The 23,741-nt window shown below is 36.1% G+C and overlaps 1 protein-coding gene across 4 annotated transcripts in view; it reads right to left on the bottom strand.

Moving 5' to 3' along the window:
* The window catches only part of SLC38A6 (solute carrier family 38 member 6), a 96,513-nt gene that overhangs the window by 46,494 nt on the left and 26,278 nt on the right, over positions 1–23,741 (bottom strand). For all 4 annotated transcript variants that reach the window (XM_024231378.3, XM_024231377.3, XM_054530713.2 and 1 more), the window contains exons 4-6: positions 17,975–18,027; positions 14,343–14,382; positions 278–356 (exon numbers count right to left, since the gene is read on the bottom strand). In XM_024231378.3, the coding sequence (XP_024087146.2) occupies positions 278–356; positions 14,343–14,382; positions 17,975–18,027 (172 nt within the window). The remainder of the gene's footprint in view (positions 1–277; positions 357–14,342; positions 14,383–17,974; positions 18,028–23,741) is intronic.

The following is a 23,741-nucleotide window of genomic DNA, read 5'->3' as shown; positions in this document are numbered from 1 at the left end:
TCAGACCTGTCTTAGCCTATCTCACACCCCCAAGGAATGCAAGGATTATATCTGGTGCTTCATATGGTTCACAGAACAGCGCTTTCATATGGGTAATCAAACATTGGCTGAGTAGTTTCTATTCTATTACTGCTTCACTTCTGCCTAATTTATAACTGTCTTGAGGGCAAGGACTACATTTATTTTACTTGCCACTACAAGTATTGCCATTTACAGCTAGACAAATATTTATCGAATTAATACATGAATGGACACAATGTAAAATACTCTTTCTTACCTACTATAGTCTCCAGTCAAAAATTCTGCAATAGCAGCAGGAAGCTCTGTTTTAATAATTAAAAGATAAGATGACATAGCTGCAAAAGAATAAAAAGTGTTCCTATTAGAATTCTATGATTTTTAACCATTTAAACAGTAATCCATCTAGGAAAACAGATGTCCATTAGAGCTATGACAACATATGGAAGATTAACATATAACACACTATACCAAAGATACATACACACACACACACACACACACAGATAAGTAACTGTAGAGAAGAATAACAATTGTTAAGTTCATTAAGTATCTTTTGTTTACATTTCAAGTCCAAAGCAAACTAGGTAAGAGAAACAGTCTTGATTACAGGCTACTTTTAAATGAAATTTTGTACGAAGTTTTACAAAAACTCTCTTATATGTTATCACCCCGTCTAAGGCATTAGAGGTTAGTTTAGCAACAACAGACATAGACACAGAAGTTTAACAGGTATGGCTAGTAACTGGATTATTTGTTCCTTCTTACTAGAGAAAGATGCCTCCCCACAACAGAGAAGTCTCATTCCCTCTGTCCCTTTCTTTCCCTCTACTACCCACCCCTGCATTATGAACACATATAATTATAGAATAAAAAAGAATACATAATGAATTATATTTAAAATTAGTCTCTAAAAAGATTAGAGAAAGTTCAATAGAAACAATTAAGTATATTAAAAAGAGAAAACTTCCAACTTTTATTCCATTTTATTAACAGGGTTCATCTATATTATGTAATCATAACCTGAAGCTAGCATTATTTCTCACATTTAATCTAACAGAGTCCGATAAATAACTACCTTTTATAGCACTTTAATAATGATCCTAATTCTGATGTAGCTATAAAAACAAATTCTATAAAAATACTAGGAAAAGTTTTAATATGGTTACAGAATACAGAACTCATTCATATGTAAATACTTGAGTTTAAGCTTAAATATGTAGAAACTCAGATGATTTGTAGTCAGAACTTCAATTTAACAGAGAAAGATTCTCTTTCCCCCAGAGATTATGTTTGTGTGTATGTGTCGGGGCCAAAAAGGAAACGCCCATGAAGAATAAAGAGCGTTTGGGAGGCCAAGGCGGGTGGATCACGAGGTCAGGAGTTCGAGACCAGCCTGGCCAACATGGTGAAATTCTGTCTCTACTAAAAATACAAAAATTAGCCAGGCATGGTGGCGGGTGCCTGCAATACTAGCTAACCTGGGAGGCTGAGGCAGGAGAATTGCTTGAAACTGGAAGGCAGAGGTTGCAGTGAGCCGAGACTGCACCACTGCACTCCAGCTGGGTGAAAGAGCAAAATTCCGTCTCAAAAAAAAGAATAAAGAGTATACTTTGTGTGCACATTAATTTTATTACTTATTTATATATAAGGAAACATTTCACCTTGTCCTTACAAAACTTACAAAAGCTAAAAACAAAAATGAATGCGAAGTTTCAATGGCAAAAATCTGGGGAAAAACTGATTAAAAGGCTCAGATAGTTTAAGAAGAATGTATATTTCTCAATCAACATTATTTGAAAGGAGCTGAACTTCATGATTACAATGCTATGTGACCATTTAACTTGAAAAAAAGGATACATGCTAGTTTGTATGTAAATCTGTATGGAGATAGATAATACTATAGACACACATACACACACACTCAATTTTTTTTTAGTAAAATAACATGTATTTATGTCAAAGTAAAATTTAGAACAGTTAAATAATCACTTCTCTGTGATGAAAATATACATACACATATTTTTTCAGTTTACAACGATTTCTTTTTCCCTAGCAGAAGTATAGCTATGTCTCAGTGGGTTGACTAAAATCCACTGAGACATTTCTGCAAAATCTTTTAGTTATGGGGTATTACAACTGATTGTATGTGAAAATGTGTTCGGTATTGTTCATATTCTCATAAGGAAAAATGCTATCAATTTGGCATAGAACAGAAGGAAGGTTTAGACTAACCTTCTCCCTTCAAGGATTTGGAGTTTTTATATTTTACCGATTCCAAAGAACTCTACACATATGTTGCAAAGATAAAAATGGTGAATTGAATTTTCTGAAACCGGCCTAGACTTACTTAAATATATCTTGTGAGAGAGACAGAAAAGAAAAAAGACAAAATACTTTGAAAACAAGGAAAGGAGACTTCTATAAAATGTAATTTATTATCTGCCCATCTTTCTTTCTTGCTTAGATTAATCCAACACCACATGTATTTCTACAGTTTCAGACATTCATCTCTTTCAGTAATTTTCTATTATTTCTTTTGGACCTTTAGCTGTAGAAAGCTTCAGTGAATATGAGATCTTATTTCTTCCTAATATAATATCTGTCATTCTTTCCAGAATTTCTATTAGCCCCTGGCTAATCACCTGATCACTTTTATCCTTTGTTGTACCCTTAATTCTTTGGTTTTCAAATGGGAGTACTATTTCATTAGATTCCAGTCTGAAGAATCATGTATATTTTAAGAATTATGAACTCACCAAACATGTGTTTCTCTCTCAAAGAAGACCTCACATACAAGATACAAATATAATAAAACATGCAAAACATTGCTTCTTTTCTAGAGAATGTTAGTATATATTTTAAGAGCTACACAACCACAGAACTTACTATAGGGGAAAACCCACACGGATTAAGCCAGTAAAACAAAGACCACCACCATTCTATTCACTACGAAAATTATTTTTTTCTTAATCACAAGTAAACTTTCATGTAAGAACTAGCACTTTAACACATTATATGTAATACAGAAAAGAAACAAAAAGATTACGAAATACACACTAAGTTAGGAAATATATCTTAATTAAATTCATACAAAAGAACAATCAGCTCAATAAAATGAACTGGCAAAGTTTTAAAGATATACTATTGATAGGAACACTCATATTGCCTTTGTTTTTAACTAAAAGGTTTACTAGATCAAATAGCTGTCTGCCACAGTTTTTGTCTCATGTCTTTTATAAATGGCATAAGAAAGTGTTTAAGCACTTATCTTACAGACCAGTCACAAGCAAAAATTTGTAAATGATTTTGGGTCACATGGATACCTGGTATAGATTCCTAAAACAAGACACACCATGTTCTACTCTAAATTAATAGCTGCAACTGGGTCATCCACAAGAGCCATGCATATAGTTAAGTGGCCCCAAACCACCAAAGCCAAAATCAGTGCCAGAAGATATACCTTGATGTCAGGTATTCAGCCATTATAAATCATTTAGTTTTACCACATTAACTAAATAGGTATTCTTTTCTACTTAATTTTAAACATAACTAATAGAACTCATTTAATAGAAACTTCTCTGGGAAAAAATAAAACATCAGTCAACTGAAAACACAGAAGTTGAAAGCACTCTATAAAAAAACATGGAGAAGCAACAGTAATATTAAAAAGTGACTAAAATGGGGTAAAATCTGATTAGGTAATAGCAAGTTGCAAGGTGTTAATATCTGTTGATCTAATTATAAAGTGAAATACATGAATTGGGCCTGGGAGGTTGAGAGGAGAGATGTTAGAAACAGAGAAACAGGGAAGGGACTCTGAGCGGAGATCCATGAAAACAGCTAACATCTTTGTTTTTTAGATGCCTATTGTATGCTTGGTAGTATTCTACGCAAGTTATCTCCTTACTTAATCTTTACACAAACCTGTGAGGTACATATTATTTATTTCACAGAATATAAGGAGGCACAAAGAAGTAACTTGCCCAAGTTAGTGATGGTACAAACAGCCAGCCTGGGTTGAGAAACTCATTCTATTAACTAGTATGCCATGAGAAAGTGCAGGAGCAAAGTGAAAAAGTAAACCAACAAAACAAAGACAAATAAGGAAAGTCTACCAGAAGGACCACTCTTCAGAATTATTTTTCTTTTTTAAATCAGTATTTAAACAAACTACTTTTGAATGCTGAGATTAACAGTTGACTTTAAAGGAAATGAATCTCTATCACAGAGAACATTAGTCAGAAGCTTTAGTAACACTTAGAATTTTCATTTCATCTTGAGATATATTTTCAATGTATTTCATTTTTCAGTATTGTAGCCGCTTTGGTGACGTGATTAGTTCAAAATTCATGGAGTTTCATGATGAGATTCTATTGCATCTACTGCTATGACTCTACTGTATTTACGGCTGTGATTGTAGTTCTGAAGAGGAAGTTTCCTATTCTCACATATTTGGAATATTAACACTCCACTGAAATCTAAAAAATAAAAATCAGTCTCTGTGCTTCCAAATACTGTATTCTTATGGGTTATTTTTCCCAGCACTCTGAAAATGCTTCCCAAGTTGTCGTTATTAAGCATACAAACTTAAAAAAACAAACCAACCCTAATTGGAGTTTGGGCCTAAGACATCATTACAGTTTATGAAGATAAGAATCTTTTTTATTAAACACGTAAAATACATGTATGAGGATAGAATTACTTACAGCTATTTTTAAAACAGAATTAGGTTTTCAGCACTTGGGGGAAGTTCAGCAATTCTTAAAGGATTACTCAGCCCTAAACAAACGGATGTACTACGGGGAAAAAATAAGTTTGCCTTTCTGTCTCAGAGAGATTCAATTTTATTTCAAACATGTTTTTAGTCATGGATACTAACTGGTTTATTCTATTCAATGTGTCTTATTAATCTGGTGGTCCCACAAAATACCTAAATGCCACTGAAGTTCTATACGCATTCAAATAGTACAGAACACATGCATAAATGAAAATCAAAATATATGGGGGAAAATGCTCCCCCATGACCCTAGAAAAAAATGTATATCTTTGTCTTATCATTTTCAGGATCTTAAATTTGAATAAAAAATGACCAAAATATCTACTGTTCTGAAAATTTCAAAATTTTCAATAGAAATTACTAAGAAAAATATTTTCAAAATCTTAAAAAAGATACACTACCAGTAAATGTTGTCAAATGAAGTGCCTGTGAAAAAGACTCTCCAAATTTCCTGTACCTCTCCTATTCTAAGGCAGTGCTTTCTAGAATTTCTAGACAACAGTCTCAAGAAAGCTGCAGTTTCACCACAGATAAACTGACCAGCAGATGGCGATGTATCTGCGAGCCCAATCCTAGTTTCCCAAGAGACAATACAAACTAGTGTATCTGAAACTCTTAGTACTTTACTAGCCTACCAAAAAGTAAATAAATAAAATGCATGAATGAATATACAGGAAGAAAGTAAATCCAAGTAGTTTCTAGCATCTAATATTGTGAATTTTTCAAATACTGAGAATTTGAGATTTTTATAATTCTCAACTGAAAATGATCTTATTTATACCTTTCTCTTTATGAGATTTAGAAATGGGGTTACCCGAGTCCATAGATTACCAAACTGAGGTGTTAATAAAGGCTGCAAGAGTAAAGTGTATGGATTCTGTGCCAGACTGAAACATCTGGGTCATTCTAGCAATTTCAGGAGGTTTCAGTAAGACTACTAATGTTTATGGTTTTCCTTTCACAATACATAGTAAAGATTAAATTTTTAATCTCCTTTAAAGAACTAGGGCTTTAAAGAACTGAGGAAAGCATATGCTATTCATAGTAATCCTTCATATTTATAAGAACAAAATAAGAATATAACATCCTCCTAGGAGCTACTCATCTTTCCACATTTTGAATTGGGCAAGTTGTGAAACCAGAAATAACATCAATTGACTTCACTGTTATCATGCGCTTGTAAGAGTTAATAAGACTTTTTCTGGATTGACTAAGAAGATGATTGGGATGTAGTGTTTGATTTCTAGTGATATTCTAGCCTACTGAATGGTTTACTTCAGGAGTTCAAATGAATGTGAAACCAACTACTTACCTTAGTTTTTAAGAAAAGAATCACATAATACAACACTGTTACAGGAACTATGTGAAAACTACCTTATACTTATTTTCTACTACAGTTATTAATCTTTTATCTTTAGTTAGGCCACCAAATTCAAACTCTCTAAGCCAGAATTGTCCCCTGTAACAGCATTAAATGTTAAAACTTCCAGACACCTCTTTTCTGACTTTGGGTCCCAGTAGCAGTGGCTCTCAACAAATGCTACTCCAGCACCTGAGGAAATGGGCTGCAGAGGGTTACCTCTGGCTCTAGCCAATGTTGAGCCTGTTATTCATTAGTATTGGGAGGATATCAGGAATTGCTTTTAAGTAGTAATTTACTATATGGTTCTCAAATTTCCAAAGCCAAGGATTTCTATAACCTTAGAATAAGAGTGTTAAATTTACTGTGTTGCATTTTTTTCCATTATAAAATTTAGAGATTTTATTTGAAGTCAGTAGATTTTTTCAATCAATTTGTCAGACCACACTAGAGCCTTGTGACTAATACTTGGTGCCTGATTAATCTTGGGGGAGAAAAACGATTTTCTGTGAAGTTCTAACAGTAGACGCTTTCCTAAAAACTATATGCTCACTTCCATATACTGGGGTTTCCTCTTCCTGGTCAATCAACTCTCTTTTTGCTCTTGAAGGAGTACTAAGCCAGATCGCTAGCTTTTCCCTCTCTCCCCTCTTATTCCTTTCTTTCTTCCTAAAATAAATGTTATTTACTAAATGTATACTATGTGCTAAGTACTAGGGACGTAAATAAACGAGCACATTAACCTGATTTATGGAATACGGAAATGTGGGAAATAAACTGGGTCTTTGGTGAAAGACACATGAAATAAATATTGATCAAGGGCAATTCGTGGTCATTTTGCTTTTAAAGGCCTTCCATTTCAATTGTTTTCATGGATTCACCACAGGAATTGTATCTCATGAAAACTGAGAAGTATTTAAATGTTACAAAGAATAAGAGAGTTAAGAAACATTAAGATATGATTTTCTTAACCTGAAAATAATAGATATTTTACATATGTGTGCATATATATACATATATAATTATTATTATTATTATTTTTTTTTTGAGACAGTTGCCCAGGTTGGAGTTCAGTGAAGAGATCTTGGCTCACTGCAACCTCCGTCTACCGGGTTTAAACGATTTTCCTGCCTCAGCCACCTGAGTAGCTGGGACTTACAGGCATACAACCCCAAGCCTGGCTAATTTTTTGTATTTTTAGTAGAGACTGGGTTTCACCATGTTGCCCAGGCTGGTCTCAAACTCCTGAGCTCAGGCAATCCTCCCACTTTGGCCTCCCAAAGTGCTAGGCTTACAGGCATGGGCCTCCACACCCAGCCTATTTCAATATATATATATTTTTTATACTTTAAGTTTTAGGGTACATGTGCACAATGTGCAGGTTAGTTACATATGTATACATGTGCCATGCTGGTGTGCTGCACCCATTAACTCGTCATTTAGCATTAGTTATATCTCCTAATGCTATCCCTTCCCCCTCCCCCCACCCCACAACAGTCCCCAGAGTGTGATGTTCCCCTTCCTGTGTCCATGTGTTCTCATTGTTCAATTCCCATCTATGAGTGAGAACATGCGGTGCTTGGTTTTTTGTCCTTGTGATAGTTTACTGAGAATGATGATTTCCAATTTCATCCATGTCCCTACAAAGGACATGAACTCATCATTTTTTATGGCTGCATAATATTCCATGGTGTATATATGCCACATTTTCTTAATCCAGTCTATCATTGATGGACATTTGGGTTGGTTCCAAGTCTTTGCTATTGTGAATAGTACCGCAGTAAACACACGTGTGCGTGTGTCTTTATAGCAGCATGATTTATAGTCCTTTGGGTATATACCCAGTAATGAGATGGCTGGGTCAAATGGTATTTCTAGTTCTAGATCCCCGAGGAATTGCCACACTGACTTCCACAATGGTTGAACTAGTTTACAGTCCCACCAACAGTGTAAAAGTGTTCCTATTTTTCCACATCCTCTCCAGCACCTGTTGTTTCCTGACTTTTTAATGATTGCCATTCTAACTGGGGTGAGATGGTATCTCATTGTGGTTTTGATTTGCATTTCTCTGATGGCCAGTGATGATGAGCATTTTTTCATGTGTCTGTTGGCTGCATAAATGTCTTCTTTTGAGAAGTGTCTGTTCATATCCTTTGCCCACTTTTTGACGGGGTTGTTTGTTTTTTTCTTGTAAATTTGTTGGAGTTCATTGTAGATTCTGGATATTATTCCTTTGTCAGATGAGTAGGTTGTGAAAATTTTCTCCTAGTCTGTAGGTTGCCTGTTCACTCTGATGGTAGTTTCTTTTGCTGTGCAGAAGCTCTTTAGTTTAATTAGATCCCATTTGTCAATTTTGGCTTTTGTTGCCATTGCTTTTGGTGTTTTAGACATGAAGTCCTTGCCCATGCCTATGTCCTGAATGGTAATGCCTAGGTTTTCTTCTAGGGTTTTTATGGTTTTAGGTCTAATGTTTAAGTCTTTAATCCATCTTGAATTAATTTTTGTATAAGGTGTAAGGAAGGGATCCAGTTTCAGCTTTCTACATATGGCTAGCCAGTTTTCCCAGCACCATTTATTAAATAGGGAATCCTTTCCCCATTTCTTGTTTTTGTCAGGTTTGTCAAAGATCAGATAGTTGTAGATATGCGGCGTTATTTCTGAGGGTTCTGTTCTGTTCCATTGATCTATATCTCTGTTTTGGTACCACTACCATGCTGTTTTGGTTACTGTAGCCTTGTAGTATAGTTTGAAGTCAGGTAGCGTGATGCCTCCAGCTTTGTTCTTTTGGCTTAGGATTGACTTGGCAATGCGGGTTCTTTTTCAGTTCCATATGAACTTTAAAGTAGTTTTTTCCAATTCTGTGAAGAAAGTCATTGGTAGCTTGATGGGGATGGCATTGAATCTATAAATTACCTTGGGCAGTATGGCCATTTTCACGATATTGATTCTTCCTACCCATGAGCACGGAATGTTCTTCCATTTGTTGTATCCTCTTTTATTTCATTGAGCAGTGGTTTCTAGTTCTCCTTGAAGAGGTCCTTCACGTCCCTTGTAAGTTGGATTCCTAAGTATTTTATTCTCTTTGAAGCAATTGTGAATGGGAGTTCACTCATGATTTGGCTCTCTGTCTGTTATTGGTGTATAAGAATGCTTGTGATTTTTGCACATTGATTTTGTATCCTGAGACTTTGCTGAAGTCGCTTATCAGCTTAAGGAGATTTTGGGCTGAGACAATGGGGTTTTCTAGATATACAATCATGTCATCTGCAAACAGGGACAATTTGATTTCCTCTTTTCCTAATTGAATACCTTTTATTTCCTTCTCCTGCCTGATTGCCCTGGCCAGAACTTCCAACACTATGTTGAATAAGAGTGGTGAAAGACAGCATCCCTGTCTTGTGCCAGTTTTCAAAGGGAATGCTTCCAGTTTTTGCCCATTCAGTATGATATTGGCTGTGGGTTTGTCATAGATAGCTCTTATTATTTTGAGATATGTCCCATCAACACCTAATTTATTGAGAGTTTTTACCATGAAGGTTGTTGAATTTTGCCAAAGGCCTTTTCTGCATCTATTGAGATAATCATGTGGTTTTTGTCATTGGTTCTGTTTATATGCTGGATTATATTTATTGATTTGCGTATATTGAACCAGCCTTGCATCCCAGGGATGAAGCCCACTTGATCATGGTGGATAAGCTTTTTGATGTGCTGCTGGATTCGGTTTGCCAGTATTTTATTGAGGATTTTTGCATCAATGTTCATCAAGGATATTGGTCTAAAATTCTCTTTTTTGGTTGTGTCTCTGCCCGGCTTTGGTATCAGGATGATGCTGGCCTCATAAAATGAGTTAGGGAAGATTCCCTCTTTTTCTATTGATTGGAATAGTTTCAGAAGGAATGGTATCAGTTCCTCCTTCTACCTCTGGTAGAATTCGGCTGTGAATCCATCTGGTCCTGGACTCTTTTTGGTTAGTAAGCTATTGATTATTGCCACAATTTCAGAACCTGTTATTGGTCTATTCAAAGATTCAACTTCTTCCTGGTTTAGTCTTGGGAGAGTATATGTGTGGAGGAATTTATCTATTTCTTCTAGATTTTCTAGTTTATTTGCGTAGAGGTGTTTGTAGTATTCTCTGATGGTAGTTTGTATTTCTGTGGGATCGGTGGTGATATCCCCTTTATCATTTTTTATTGGGTCTATTTGATTCTTCTTTCTCTTTTTCTTTATTAGTCTTGCTAGCGGTCTATCAATTTTGTTGATGCTTTCAAAAAACCAGCTCCGGGATTCATTAATTTTTTGAAGGGTTTTTTTTGTGTCTATTTCCTTCAGTTCTGCTCTGATTTTAGTTATTTCTTGCCTTCTGCTAGCTTTTGAATGTGTTTGCTCTTGCTTTTCTAGTTGTTTTAATTGTGATGTTAGGGTGTCAATTTTGGATCTTTCCTGCTTTCTCTTGTGGGCATTTAGTGCTATAAATTTTCAATATATTGTTAACCTATTTTACATAAATGAGATCTAACTCTCCCCAATATTTTGAACTTTAAAATTTTTATATAATTCTAAACTAGAAGTTATTCTATGGTCTTTCAAGTCTCTTTTTTTATCACTTACATAGTATATTCAATTGTCTCTTTGAGGCAAAATCTTAGGCTTTTAAGCAGACTTTAAAAACTTTCTAATTCATTCAACAAATATTACTTATTGAGCTCTTCTCAGAAAGTAGGTAAAGTTAGCAAAACAAATAAAAACACATAGGTCCTGTCCCCAAGAAGTTAGAAAATCTTCAACATTTAATCTTTTCACATTTTTCAAACATTTACTATATCATAGCAGAAAGAATAAAGGCCAACTGAGCAAGGTTTGAATCCAGGCTTCATTATGGGATAAATGTGAGCAAGCTACTTATCTCCACTGCACACTGATCTCTTCTCTATAAAATGAAGATAATATCTATATTAAAGAGTTGTTATAATTAAAGTATCTAGTAGAGTGCTTGACCTAAATAGAATCTATTACATTATTTTTCAGTTTTAATGTAAACAACCACTGCAAAACTCAGATAATTTATACTAACAAACATTCTTTTAAAAAAAAGTTATCTGAACTACATTATTTGCAGACAGGCACTTAAGATGTATAAAAATTCAATCTGATTTACATTTAATATAATCTTTTAAATATCCAATGTATTTCCAATTAATAAAGAAAATAATCAAAATCCATTTTAATGAAGTAACATTGGTCATTGTATGATTGACTTATTTATTATAATAAAACTGTATATATATATACTTATTTAATATAATGACACAGTATATTAAATATCCTCCCAAATAAGTATGTTATTTGCAAGCATACATGGACTAGAAGTTCCACAGATTCTGTATATATCAATCAAGAAACTACTTTTTAAGGCTAGGGTTCCTAGACTTTAACCTAAGAGGAAGTTCTAAAGGGTAGTCCTAAGAACTGAAGTTCCCTTTTTCTTAGTGACAAAAAATAGCATCCATGAATGCTTTTAGGGCAATAGTTATTGATTTGTTAAAGATACCTAAGAAAGGGCCAAATCATCTTTTGAACCAAGTATAACCCTCTCATTGAACTTTCCTGCATTAAAATATGTTAATACCTTAAAATAATTAATGTGCCTCCCAATGTGACAAATTTGAATTCAAATTTTGGGGTAAGAAGAGACCTTAAACTCCCTGCTTCCCACTCTACCGTCCAACAATTTAACAAAGAGGGAACTGAAGCCAAGACAGTGACAGTGAGGGATTTCCACAAGACATATGGCTACCCAATGGTAGAGACTGGAGTAGATAGAATTCAAGGTATCTGACTTCCAATCTAGTGTTCTGCTCACAAGAGCAAGCTTCCAATTCTATTATAATAAAGAAATGGTTTATGTACATCTGGCTACGAAAAAAGACAGAAAAAACTCTGAAAATATGTATTTGGTTATTACTGACTGGGCACTTAATACACTTTTAACCAATGTGAAGAAAATCATGAGGATATCATTCTAAAAACTAAATAAGCATTACCAGCTTTTCTAAATTTAAGGGACATTAAAAACTGCTGTGACCACTCTAAATCACCTTTTTAAAAAAAAGTTATAAAATAAGCAAGCAAGCAAACCAACAAAATTAAGAGTTGGGAAAACTCATGATTTATCCACCTCCAAATGCAAGAATCCTTTCTAGAATTCTGGCAACTGACCAACCAGCTCTGTTTGACTGTTTTCAGGGCTAAGGAGCATTTTCAAAGGGATGTAGGCCATCCTCATTATCACACGGCTTAGTTACAAGGGTACTCCGAATGAGAAAACCCAAAACAGCTTCTCTGTAGATTTCTATATGTTAGCACCAGTTCTGCCCTCTGGAACAATGCTTGAATTAGTCTAGTGTCTTCTTTATATTTCATGTTCAGTCTTTCAAATACCTGAAGCTAGACGCCAGTCTAGCATTTCCCTTTTCTCTTCCTGATAAATATATCTAGAATATTTAAGGTACTTAGAAAGAGATCATACAAATCATTTCAGCTCTATTCTGCTCAACAAGTTTATCAATTCCCAGGTATTACACTAGGTGCTGGGAGTACAAAGAGAAATGAGGCATACTTTTGAGCTAAAGGAACTTAACAATATAGTGGGGTACAGGAGCATACATACAGAAAAGTTAAATCTAGTGGCAGCAAGTGCTACAGTATAGCCATCTCCATTAACAGTTATAAACAAGATTAGAGAACAAGGAAGGAATCAAGGTGAAAGGGACAAAGAATACAACAGTGGGCCTTGTGCCAGGGTCACAAATTTGGATCTAAATTGCTGAACTGAACAGTCTACATGAACTGTTAAACAATGGTTCAATCTAACCTAAACAATATGTGATAGTTCTTAGAACCTACACAGAGAGGATAAAGAGGGATTAAAAATATAAAAATATACATCACATTCAGAAACATTATCAGTGCGCAGTTAAGCAATACTTATTTGCTAAATAAATTATTCTAAAATAGATCTTAAAATGAATGACTATAATAAATTCATAAATGAAGAGACTGGTTTTCTTGACTTTCTACTGTGAAGTGTGAAGTAGTGTGTGTTAGGAGAAAATTATTTGGTATGGCATGCAAGAAAGCAATCTTTTTATTCATATTCTTTCATGAAAATTCAAAGAATTAAAACAGGATTCCAAAACAATGGCAGCACAATTCACTGGTGGAATGTTAATTTTTGCTTAACCAAAAAAACCTATTAAAGATGGAATTTGATTGAACAATACTTAAAGTGATATAGCTCAGACCTCTTGATTATGAGAGCTGAAGTTTATTAAAACTGTCATCTTTGAATTAAACTGTTACATGTAAAAAATAAGATTAAAATGTCCTCTGACTATACAATCCTGTATAAGATCCAAAGTGCATGTCAACCTTTTCTGTGTATTTTCTTTTAAGAGCATTTATTTAGCACTCCAGTCAACGATAAAAGAAAACTAAGATATTGTTCAGCACTACGCAAGTTCTTTACAACATATACACACACGATACCCATATTTTGGATTTAAATGTTTAATACATTTACTCAGTAACTGTCTATAATTAACAGTAGTTTTATTACTACAGAGTTCTCAATATTGAGATCATTTCTAGAATTGGTTATTAATAGGAACAAGATACAGGATAAATGTGAGAATGCTTATTTATCTCAGATTTATTTATGTTTTAAACCACTTGGTCATTTTAAATTCTTGGTTACAAGAGCACACTGTTGTCCATACTTGATTGTTCACAGCCCACAGAACACTAATCCCTCTAAAGTAGTATCTGCCAATAGGGTGATTAGAACAAAAGTAGAGGGAAAATATATTAAAATCACCAGGATAGCTTTTCCAGACTGTATCCTACCTTCAGAATCACAGAAAGCCAATGTTTTAGAGGTGTGTTGCAGACCTAATAACACTACTGCAATCAGGGTTTAGCTGGAACTGAATTTAGGAGCTACTGTCACAAGTGCTGCTAAAAAGGATACCAAAAAAAAAAAAAAAAAGAGTAAAGAGGCCAACACACAGGCTTCTGAAGATAGCTATGTCTACAGAAGTTCCCAGCTAGATCTGTAGTAAGATAACAATTCAAAGGACATTATTGCCATCACATTTATGCATAAACAGTGCACTTTCAATTGCTTACCTCCAATATTCTGAATTATTATGGTGCCTGCCACCAGCAACTGTAAAAGAACAAAAATATTCAGAAGATAGAAGGGGAAATAATATAAAAGGATCAGTATTTTATTAAAATCCACTAACTATTACTAAAAAAGCAGATGCAGAAGTTGTAAGTGAGGAGAAACTAAAAAGAAATTTGCCAGTCATTTGACATACATAAAATTAATAATCATCACATTAAAAAGTATTTCTTTAATAGTTCCATAGTTACTATAAAGAAGTTTTTGAAATTTTTCTTGGCAGTCACTTTTAAATAGTTAAAAGTGTTAAAAGCTAGTAATCAATGATTATCAAGTATAAAAATTAAAAGTGTGGGAGTGGTGTCTCATTCCCTTCTTGCTGGTTTTATCACACTGCTTAAATAAGTAGAAAAAGACAGGCTGGGTGTGCTATGCCAATGCTATATTGCCTAAAAGGAAATGATGTAAGTTTTCTGACTATATCAGCTTGGCATATACCAAGACTTTGAGCATCCCAGTCCCAGAGATTAATAAAGTCTAGAGCCCAATTATTCTCAAACCCTGAAAATATAGACAAAATGTTCCAAACTCAATAATGTGAATTAAGCTGAGTATAAGACAATGGGAGTTGGCAAGAACTGTAGGATATTGGAGAATTCCTCCCCCTTCAATGGGGCAGGTGCTACTCAGCTCTGGCCAGTTGATAATATGTGAGAATGTGGATCCAATGTAGCCGGATCTTCTGATTTTTCCAAGAAAGTCAGAAATTAAATTTTTTCATACTTTAATGATGCTTAGTTGGTAATCAGTTAAGAATAAAAAATATTTGAGCCCTACAAAATGTGCCTGAAGACTAAATTCAGTCTGCAGGCTTGTTAGCTTATCATCTTTGATGAGATTCCTGGGGAACTCAAGGTAATCATATATACTTAGAGGAAACAGTAAAACACTGTGCTTCCATGTGGGCCTTTCAATCACTCAAGTCTTAATGGATCGGAACCCCAACGTATGCCTGGAGCTGACTAGCTGTCTAGCATCATTCAGTTCTACATGAATTGGGAACAGACAATCTTTCATCCCCATCTTTGTTAGGAATCCTATCAGTGGCACAGCATTTGCCTACCCTGAAAACAATCTAAGTTATTAGGATCTAGGAGCCCTGAGGTTTGCAGAGGAGGGCTAATGATATGAAAATCTGGCAAAGTGACCTTGGAGATGTGGTGATTGCCACTTGAATGCTCTCCAGAAAAAATTCTGCATTTCAGCCTATGTAAAACTTAGTTCCAAAATGTCGAAGTTATTTGTGAAAAGACTATTTTGAACTTGTGTATACTATCTTCAGTACAAATGATACCTACTGTCAGTAGTAGGTATACATGAAATTTGGTTTTATTTTCAATTAATATATTGCAAAAAACAGTAATATTAACTTATTGATGAGTATTCTTTCATTCTTTGGCTGAATTTAAGCATTTAGTATCTTGAAAGCTAGAATATCTATCTATCTACCCACTGCCTACCTACTTATGTTTTTAATGCCTAGCACAGTACATGGTACAAAGTATTTGATCAATAAATATTTGTCTGGTGAATAAATACCAATTTATAGACATTTAAATAAATCTTCTTTAACAAGTTCAAAACATTTCAAAAAATTTCTTTATCATATTATCCCATATTATAACCATACAATATCTGGATAGAAGGAAATGGTTAAGTTTCAACCCAACTGTGGAAGTGGGGAGAAAATTTAAACAAGCAACCAAACAACAACTCCTCATTCAGAGTATGCTTTGTCTAGTGTGCCTGCCTACTATGAACTTTTTTGGTGCATGTATTAAAATGACAACACAACTACTCTAAGAGTTTTAGGAAAAGAAGACTCTCAGCAGTCCCTATTCTTTAAACTTTGCTGCTATACAAGCAATGCAGGAAATATGAACATGAAATGACAGTGATGTCAGTGATGCTACTTAGTTATGTTTATAGGTTATGTTATATTAATTGTGGAATTTTCTCATACAAAAAATATTTTCTTCTTTGTTTAAACTAGATGGAGGAAACTGATCCCTGGCTACACCAAACATCCTAATCCTCTAGAACAGAAACATTGATACTAAGGAAGATTAACAAAACCTTTTACCCTCAAGTAACATATTCTGTTTTGTTTAAGTTTCAGGTTACTAAGGTCCAAGCCATGATGCTATATAGTATATGATTTAAGCATTCCTTTTTGTACTTTAAAAACAAAGTTAGGGCCGGGCGGTGGCTCACGCTGTAATCCCAGCACTTTGGGAGGCCAAGGCAGGTGGATTACCTGAGGTCGGGAGGTCCAGACCAGCCTGACCAACATGGAGAAACCTGTCTCTACTAAAAATACAAAATTAGCCAGGCTTGGTGACACATGCCTGTAATCCCAGCTACTCAGGAGGCTGAGGCAGGAGAATCGCTTGAACCAGGGAGGCGGAGGTTGTGGTGAGCTGAGATCATGCCATTTCACTCCAGCCTGTGCAACAAGAGCGAAACTCTGTCTGAAAAAAACAAAAACAAAAAACTCCACCAAAGTAAACTGGAATGTAAATACAGGTTTTCTTTCCATTGCATAGCTATATATATTTCCTCCAGACTCACTTTCAGAAGTTAGTTTAGCCAGTTACAGATAGAGTATCCTTTTAGAATAAAAATAAAACAAAAAATGGTAAGTATGTGAAGTAATGCAAACATTAATTAGGTCAATTTAGCCATTCTACAATGTTTACATATTTCAAAATGACATGTTGTCCATAATAAATATACACAATTTTTATTTGTCAATCGAAAACATAAAAACACAAACAGATTTACAAACAAAAGAATTCCTGTTTGGAGCCAAAATGAACATGAATTTTAGAAGTATAGTAGCTCTTCAGAAATTAAAAAACATATATACTACAGCACTAACAGTAACGTTCAACTCCTGACTACTGGTGGAAGACAATTATTTTTCTCTACCTATTAAACTAGTGTAGTATCCCTATTGCAAGTGAGTGCCCCATAAATACTGCTGTTATTTCTCTTATTCTGAGTAAGAAAAGCAGTAGATCTAGAGTTCTAGGATGTGGTACTGGCTTTATATAATAGTTGACAAATAGGTCCCTTAATTTCTCTGGTCCTTAATTTCCTCACCTATAAATGAGAGGATAGCTAGATAATCTTTTAGCAATGTTCAATTCTTAAGTGATATGATCTTCTGATTACTGGTTTTGTAAACAGCCATGCTACAATTTGAATTCAATGTTGCTTTTCTTTTCTTGTCTTTATGAGGGTTTACTCATATGAGTACATAATCAAAATTAATACAACTTAAAACAGGTCGTCGTTACTCTTTTAAAGTCATTTAAGTCATTGTGCTACTTTATTAGGATGAAACATATTGAAAGATTCAAGCATTGAATTAAATGTATTGATGCATTTTTAGGAAGGACACAAAGACTTCTCTTTCTCTGCCTGCTCCTATCATTCTCTCTTTTCTCACTTTAGTTTCCTTTTATTCCTCTAATGTCTTCCTCTTACATATACTTGTCTCTTTTAACTTGAAACAAAAGGAAAAATGCCACTTTGGGTTTTGGACACAATGAGGAGGAAAAAAAATTACCTTTCCAGGTAATCCAAATGCAAAGAGTCCAAGATCTTCATAAGATGTTACAGCTGTTAAGAGAAATTACAATGTTCACTTTTACACAAAACTATTTATGTGTCAGGTCCTAAAGAGAAGAAAATTAATTCTACTACTACAAACTAAGTACAGTATAATTCTTATGATCCAGGCCAATCAGAACTACACAGAAAATGAGAAAATTCTCCCTAACATCCTCAAATAAAGGCAATACTAAAAAGGATGGTTGGGCTTAATCAGCTGTTTTATGTAAAAATCTTTGGTAATTTTCATCAAATCTTTCATTTTCATCCCAAAACATATGCCACAATACCTATGATTTTCAGATGTCTTTGTAGAACATGTCTTTTTCTCAGTAGTGATGGTTTTTACTTTTTAAAAAAATCACCAAGGATTCTTTTATTATGTTTCTCTAATATATCTCATTTCTGAAAGATTCTTTCTCTCAAGCTGCACATATTAAAAGTTATTTCCGGACACAGAAGACGGGTGATTTCTGCATTTCCAACTGAGGTACCGGGTTCATCTCACTGGGGAGTGTTGGACAGTGGGTGCAGGACAGTGGGTGCAGCACACTGAGTGTGAGCCGAAGCAGGGTGAGGCATCGCCTCACCCGGGAAGCGCAAGGGGTCACGGAATTCCCTTTCCTAGTCAAAGAAAGGGGTGACAGATGGCACCTGGAAAATCGGGTCACTCCCACCCTAATACTGCGCTTTTCCAATGGTCTTAGCAAACGGCACACCAGGAGATTATATCCCGCGCCTGGCTTGGAGGTCTTAACGCCCACGGAGCCTCACTCATTGCTAGCACAGCAGTCTGAGATCAAACTGCAAGGTGGCAGCCAGGCTGGGGGATGGGCACTGCCATTGCTGAGGCTTGAGTAGGTAAACAAAGCGGCCTGGAAGCTCAAACTGGGTGGAGCCCACCGCAGCTCAAGGAGGCCTGCGTGCCTCTGTAGACTCCACCTCTAGGGGCAGGGCATAGCCAAACAAAAGGCAGCAGAAACCTGTGCAGACTTAAATGTCCCTGTCTGACAGCTTTGAAAAGAGTAGTGGTTCTCCCAGCACGCAGCTGGAGATCTGAGAACGGACAGACTGCCTCCTCAAGTGGGTCCCTGACCCCCGAGTAGCCTAACTGGGAGGCACCCCCCCGTGGGGCGGACAGACACCTCACACGGCCGGGTACTCCTCTGAGACAAAACTTCCAGAGGAACGATCAGGCAACAACAACTGCTGTTCACCAATATCTGCTGTTCTGCAGCCTCTGCTGCTGATACCCAAACAGGGTCTGGAGTGGACCTCTAGCAAACTCCAACAGACCTGCAGCTGAGGGTCCTAACTGTTAGAAGGAAAATTAACAAACAGAAAGGACATCCACACCAAAACCCCACCTGTATGTCACCATCATCAAAGACCAAAGGTAGATAAAATCACAAATCTGGGGAAAAAACAGAGCAGAAAAACTGGGAACTCTAAAAATCAGAGCGCCTCTCCTCCTCCAAAGGAACGCAGCTCCTCACCATCAATGGAACAAAGCTGGATGGAGAATGACTTTGACAAGTTGAGAGAAGAAGGCTTCAGACGATCAAACTACTCCAAGCTAAAGGAGGAAGTTCGAACCCATGGCAAAGAAGTTAAAAACCTTGAAAAAAAATCAGACGAATGGCTAACTAGAATAACCAATGCAGAGAAGTCCCTAAAGGACCTGATGGAGCTGAAAACCAAGGCATGAGAACTACGTGATGAATGCTCAAGCCTCAGTAGCCGATTCAATCAACTGGAAGAAAGGCTATCAGTGCTGGAAGATCAAATGAATGAAATGAAGTGAGAAGAGAAGTTTAGAGAAAAAAGAATAGAAAGAAATGAACAAAGCCTCCAAGAAATATGGGACTATGTGAAAAGACCAAATCTACGTCTCATTGGTGTACCTGAAAGTGATAAGGAGAATGGAACTAAGTTGGAAAACACTCTGCAGGATATTATCCAGGAGAACTTCCCCAATCTAGCAAGGCAGGCCAACATTCAAATTCAGGAAATACAGAGAACGCCACAAACATACTCCTCGAGAAGAACAACTCCAAAACTTATAATTGTCAGATTCACCAAAGTTGAAATGAAGGAAAAAATGTTAAGAGCAGCCACAGAGAAAGTCGGGTTACCCACAAAGGGAAGCCCATCAGACTAACAGCTGATCTCTTGGCAGAAACTCTACAAGCCAGAAGAGAGTGGGGGCCAATATTCAACATTCTTAAAGAAAAGCATTTTCAACCCAGAATTTCATATCCAGCCAAACTAAGCTTCATAAGTGAAGGAGAAATAAAATCCTTTACAGATAAGCAAATGCTGAGAGATTTTGTCACCACCAGGCCCGCCCTACAAGAGCTCCTGAAGGAAGCACTAAACATGGAAAGGAACAACCGGTACCAGCCACTGCAAAAACATGCCAAATTGTAAAGACCATCAAGGCTAGGAAGAAACTGCATCAACTAACGAGCAAAATAACCAGCTAACATCATAATGACAGGATCAAATTCACACATAACAATATTAACCTTAAATGTAAATGGGCTAAATGCTCCAATTAAAAGACACAGACTGGCAAATTGGATAGAGTTAAGACCCATCAGTGTGCTGTATTCAGGAGACCCATCTCATGTGCAGAGACACACATAGGCTCAAAATAAAGGGATGGAGGAAGAGCTACCAAGCAAATGGAAAACAAAAAAAGGCAGGGGTTGGAATCCTAGTCTCCGATAAAACAGACTTTAAACCAACAAAGATCAAAAGAGACAAAGAAGGCCATTACATAATGGTAAAGGGATCAATTCAACAAGAAGAGCTAACTACCCTAAATATATATGCACCCAACACAGAGGCACCCAGATTCATAAAGCAAGTCCTTAGAGACCTACAAAGAGACTTAGACTCCCACACAATAATAATGGGAGACTTAAACACCCCACTGTCAACATTAGACAGATCCACGAGACAGAAAGTTAACAAGGCTATCCAGGAATTGAACGCAGCTCTGCACCAAATGGACCTAACAGACATCTACAGAACTCTCCAACCCAAATCAACAGAATACACATTCTTTTCAGCACCACATCACACCTATTACAAAACTGACCACATAGTTGGAAGTAAAGCTCTCCTCAGCAAATGTAAAAGAGCAGAAATTATAACAAACTGTCTCTCAGACCACAGTGCAATCAAACTACAACCCAGGATTAAGCAACTCACTCAAAACCACTCAACTACATGGAAACTGAACAACCTGCTCCTGAATGACTACTGGGTAAATAATGAAATGAAGGCAGAAATAAAGATGTTCTTTCAACCCAACGAGAACAAAGACACAACATACCAGAATCTCTGGGACACATTCAAAGCAGTGTGTAGAGGGAACTTTATAGCACTAAATGCCCACAAGAGAAAGCAGGAAAGATCTAAAATTGACACCCTAACATCACAATTAAAAGAACTAGAGAAGCAAGAGCAAACACATTCAAAAGCTAGCAGAAGGCAAGAAATAACTAAGATCAGAGTAGAACTGAAGGAAATAAAGACACAAAAAACCCTTCAACAAATCAATAAATCCAGGAGCTGGTTTTTTGAAAGGATCAACAAAATTGATAGACCGCTAGCAAGACTAATAAAGAAGAAAAGAGAGAAGAATCAAATAGATGCAATGAAAAATGATAAAGGGGATATCACCACCAATTCCACAGAAATACAAACTACCATCAGAGAATACTATAAACACCTCTATGCAAATAAACTAGAAAATCTAGAAGAAATGGATAAATTCCTTGACACATACACCCTCCCAAGACTAAACCAGGAAGAAGTTGAATCTCTGAATAGACCAATAACAGGTTCTGAAATTGAGGCAATAATTAAGAGCTTACCAACCAAAAAAAGTCCAGGACCAGATGGATTCGCAGCCGAATTTTACCAGAGGTACTAGGAGGAGCTGGTACCATTCCTTCTGAAACTATTCCAATCAATAGAAAAAGAGGGAATCCTCCCTAACTCATTGTATGAGGCCAGCATCATCCTGATACCGAAGCCTGGCAGAGACACAACGAAAAAAGAGAATTTTAGACCAATATCCCTGATGAACATCGATGCAAAAATCCTCAATAAAATACTGGCAAACCAAATCCAGCAGAACATCAAAAAGCTTATCCACCATGATCAAGTGGGCTTCATCACTGGGATGCAAGGTTGGTTCAGCATATGCAAATCAGTAAATGTAATCCAGCATATAAACAGAACCAAAGACAAAAACCACATGATTATCTCAACAGATGCAGAAAAGGCCTTTGACAAAATTCAACAGCCCATTCATGCTAAAAACTCTCAATAAATTAGGTATTGATGGGATGTATCTCAAAATAATAAGAGCTATCTATGACAAACCCACAGCCAATATCATACTGAATGGGCAAAAACTGGAAGCATTCCCTTTGAAAACTGGCACAAGACAGGGATGCCCTCTCTCACCACTCCTATTGGAAGTTCTGGCCAGGGAAATCGGGCAGGAGAAGGAAATAAAGGGTATTCAATTAGGAAAAGAGGAAATCAAATTGTCCCTGTTTGCAGATGACATGATTGTATATCTAGAAAACCCCATTGTCTCAGCCCAGTATCTCCTTATGCTGATAGGCAACTTCAGCAAAGTCTCAGGATACAAAATCAATGTACAAAAATCACAAGCATTCTTATACACCAATAACAGACAAACAGAGCACCAAATCATGAGTGAATTCCCATTCACAATTGCTTCAAAGAGAATAAGATACCTAGGAATCCAACTTACAAGGGATGTGAAGGCCCTCTTCAAGAACTACAAACCACTGCTCAATGAAATAAAAGAGGATACAAACAAATGGAAGAACATTCCATGCTCATGGGTAGGAAGAATCAATATCCTGAAAATGGCCACACTGCCCAAGGGAATTTATAGATTCAATGCCATCCCCATCAGGCTACCAATGACTTTCTTCACAGAATTGGAAAAAACTACTTTAAAGTTCATATGGAACTGAAAAAGAGCCCGCATTGCTAAGTCAATCCTAAGCCAAAAGAACAAAGCTGGAGGCACCACGCTACCTGACTTCAAACTATACTACGAGGCGACAGTAACCAAAACAGCATAGTACTGGTACAAAAACAGAGATATAGACCAATGGAACAGAACTGAGCCCTCAGAAATAATGCCGCATATCTACAACTATCTGATCTTTGACAAACCTGACAAAAACAAGAAATGGAGAAAGGATTCCCTATTTAATAAATGGTGCTGGGAAAACCGGCTAGCCATATGTAGAAAGGTGAACCAGGATCCCTTCCTTACACCTTACACAAAAATTAATTCAAGATGGATTAAAGACTTAAATGGTAGACCTAAAACCATAAAAACCATAGAAGAAAACCTAGGCAATACCATTCAGGACATAGGCATGGACCGTTAAGGACTTCATGTCTAAAACACCAAAAGCAATGGCAACAAAAGCCAAAATTGACAAATGGGATCTAATTAAACTAAAGAGCTTCTGCACAGCAAAAGAAACCACCATCAGAGTGAACAGGCAACGTACAGAATGGGAGAAAATTTTTGCAACCTACTCATCTGACAAAGGGCTAATATCCAGAATCTACAATGAACTCCAACAAATTTACAAGAAAAAAAAAACAACCCCATCAAAAAGTGGGCAAAGGATATGAACAGACACTTCTCA

This window comes from Pongo abelii, chromosome 15, assembly GCF_028885655.2.
Source record: "Pongo abelii isolate AG06213 chromosome 15, NHGRI_mPonAbe1-v2.0_pri, whole genome shotgun sequence".
Classification (NCBI taxonomy): domain Eukaryota; kingdom Metazoa; phylum Chordata; class Mammalia; order Primates; family Hominidae; genus Pongo; species Pongo abelii.
This window is presented reverse-complemented; position numbering and strand designations above follow the sequence as displayed.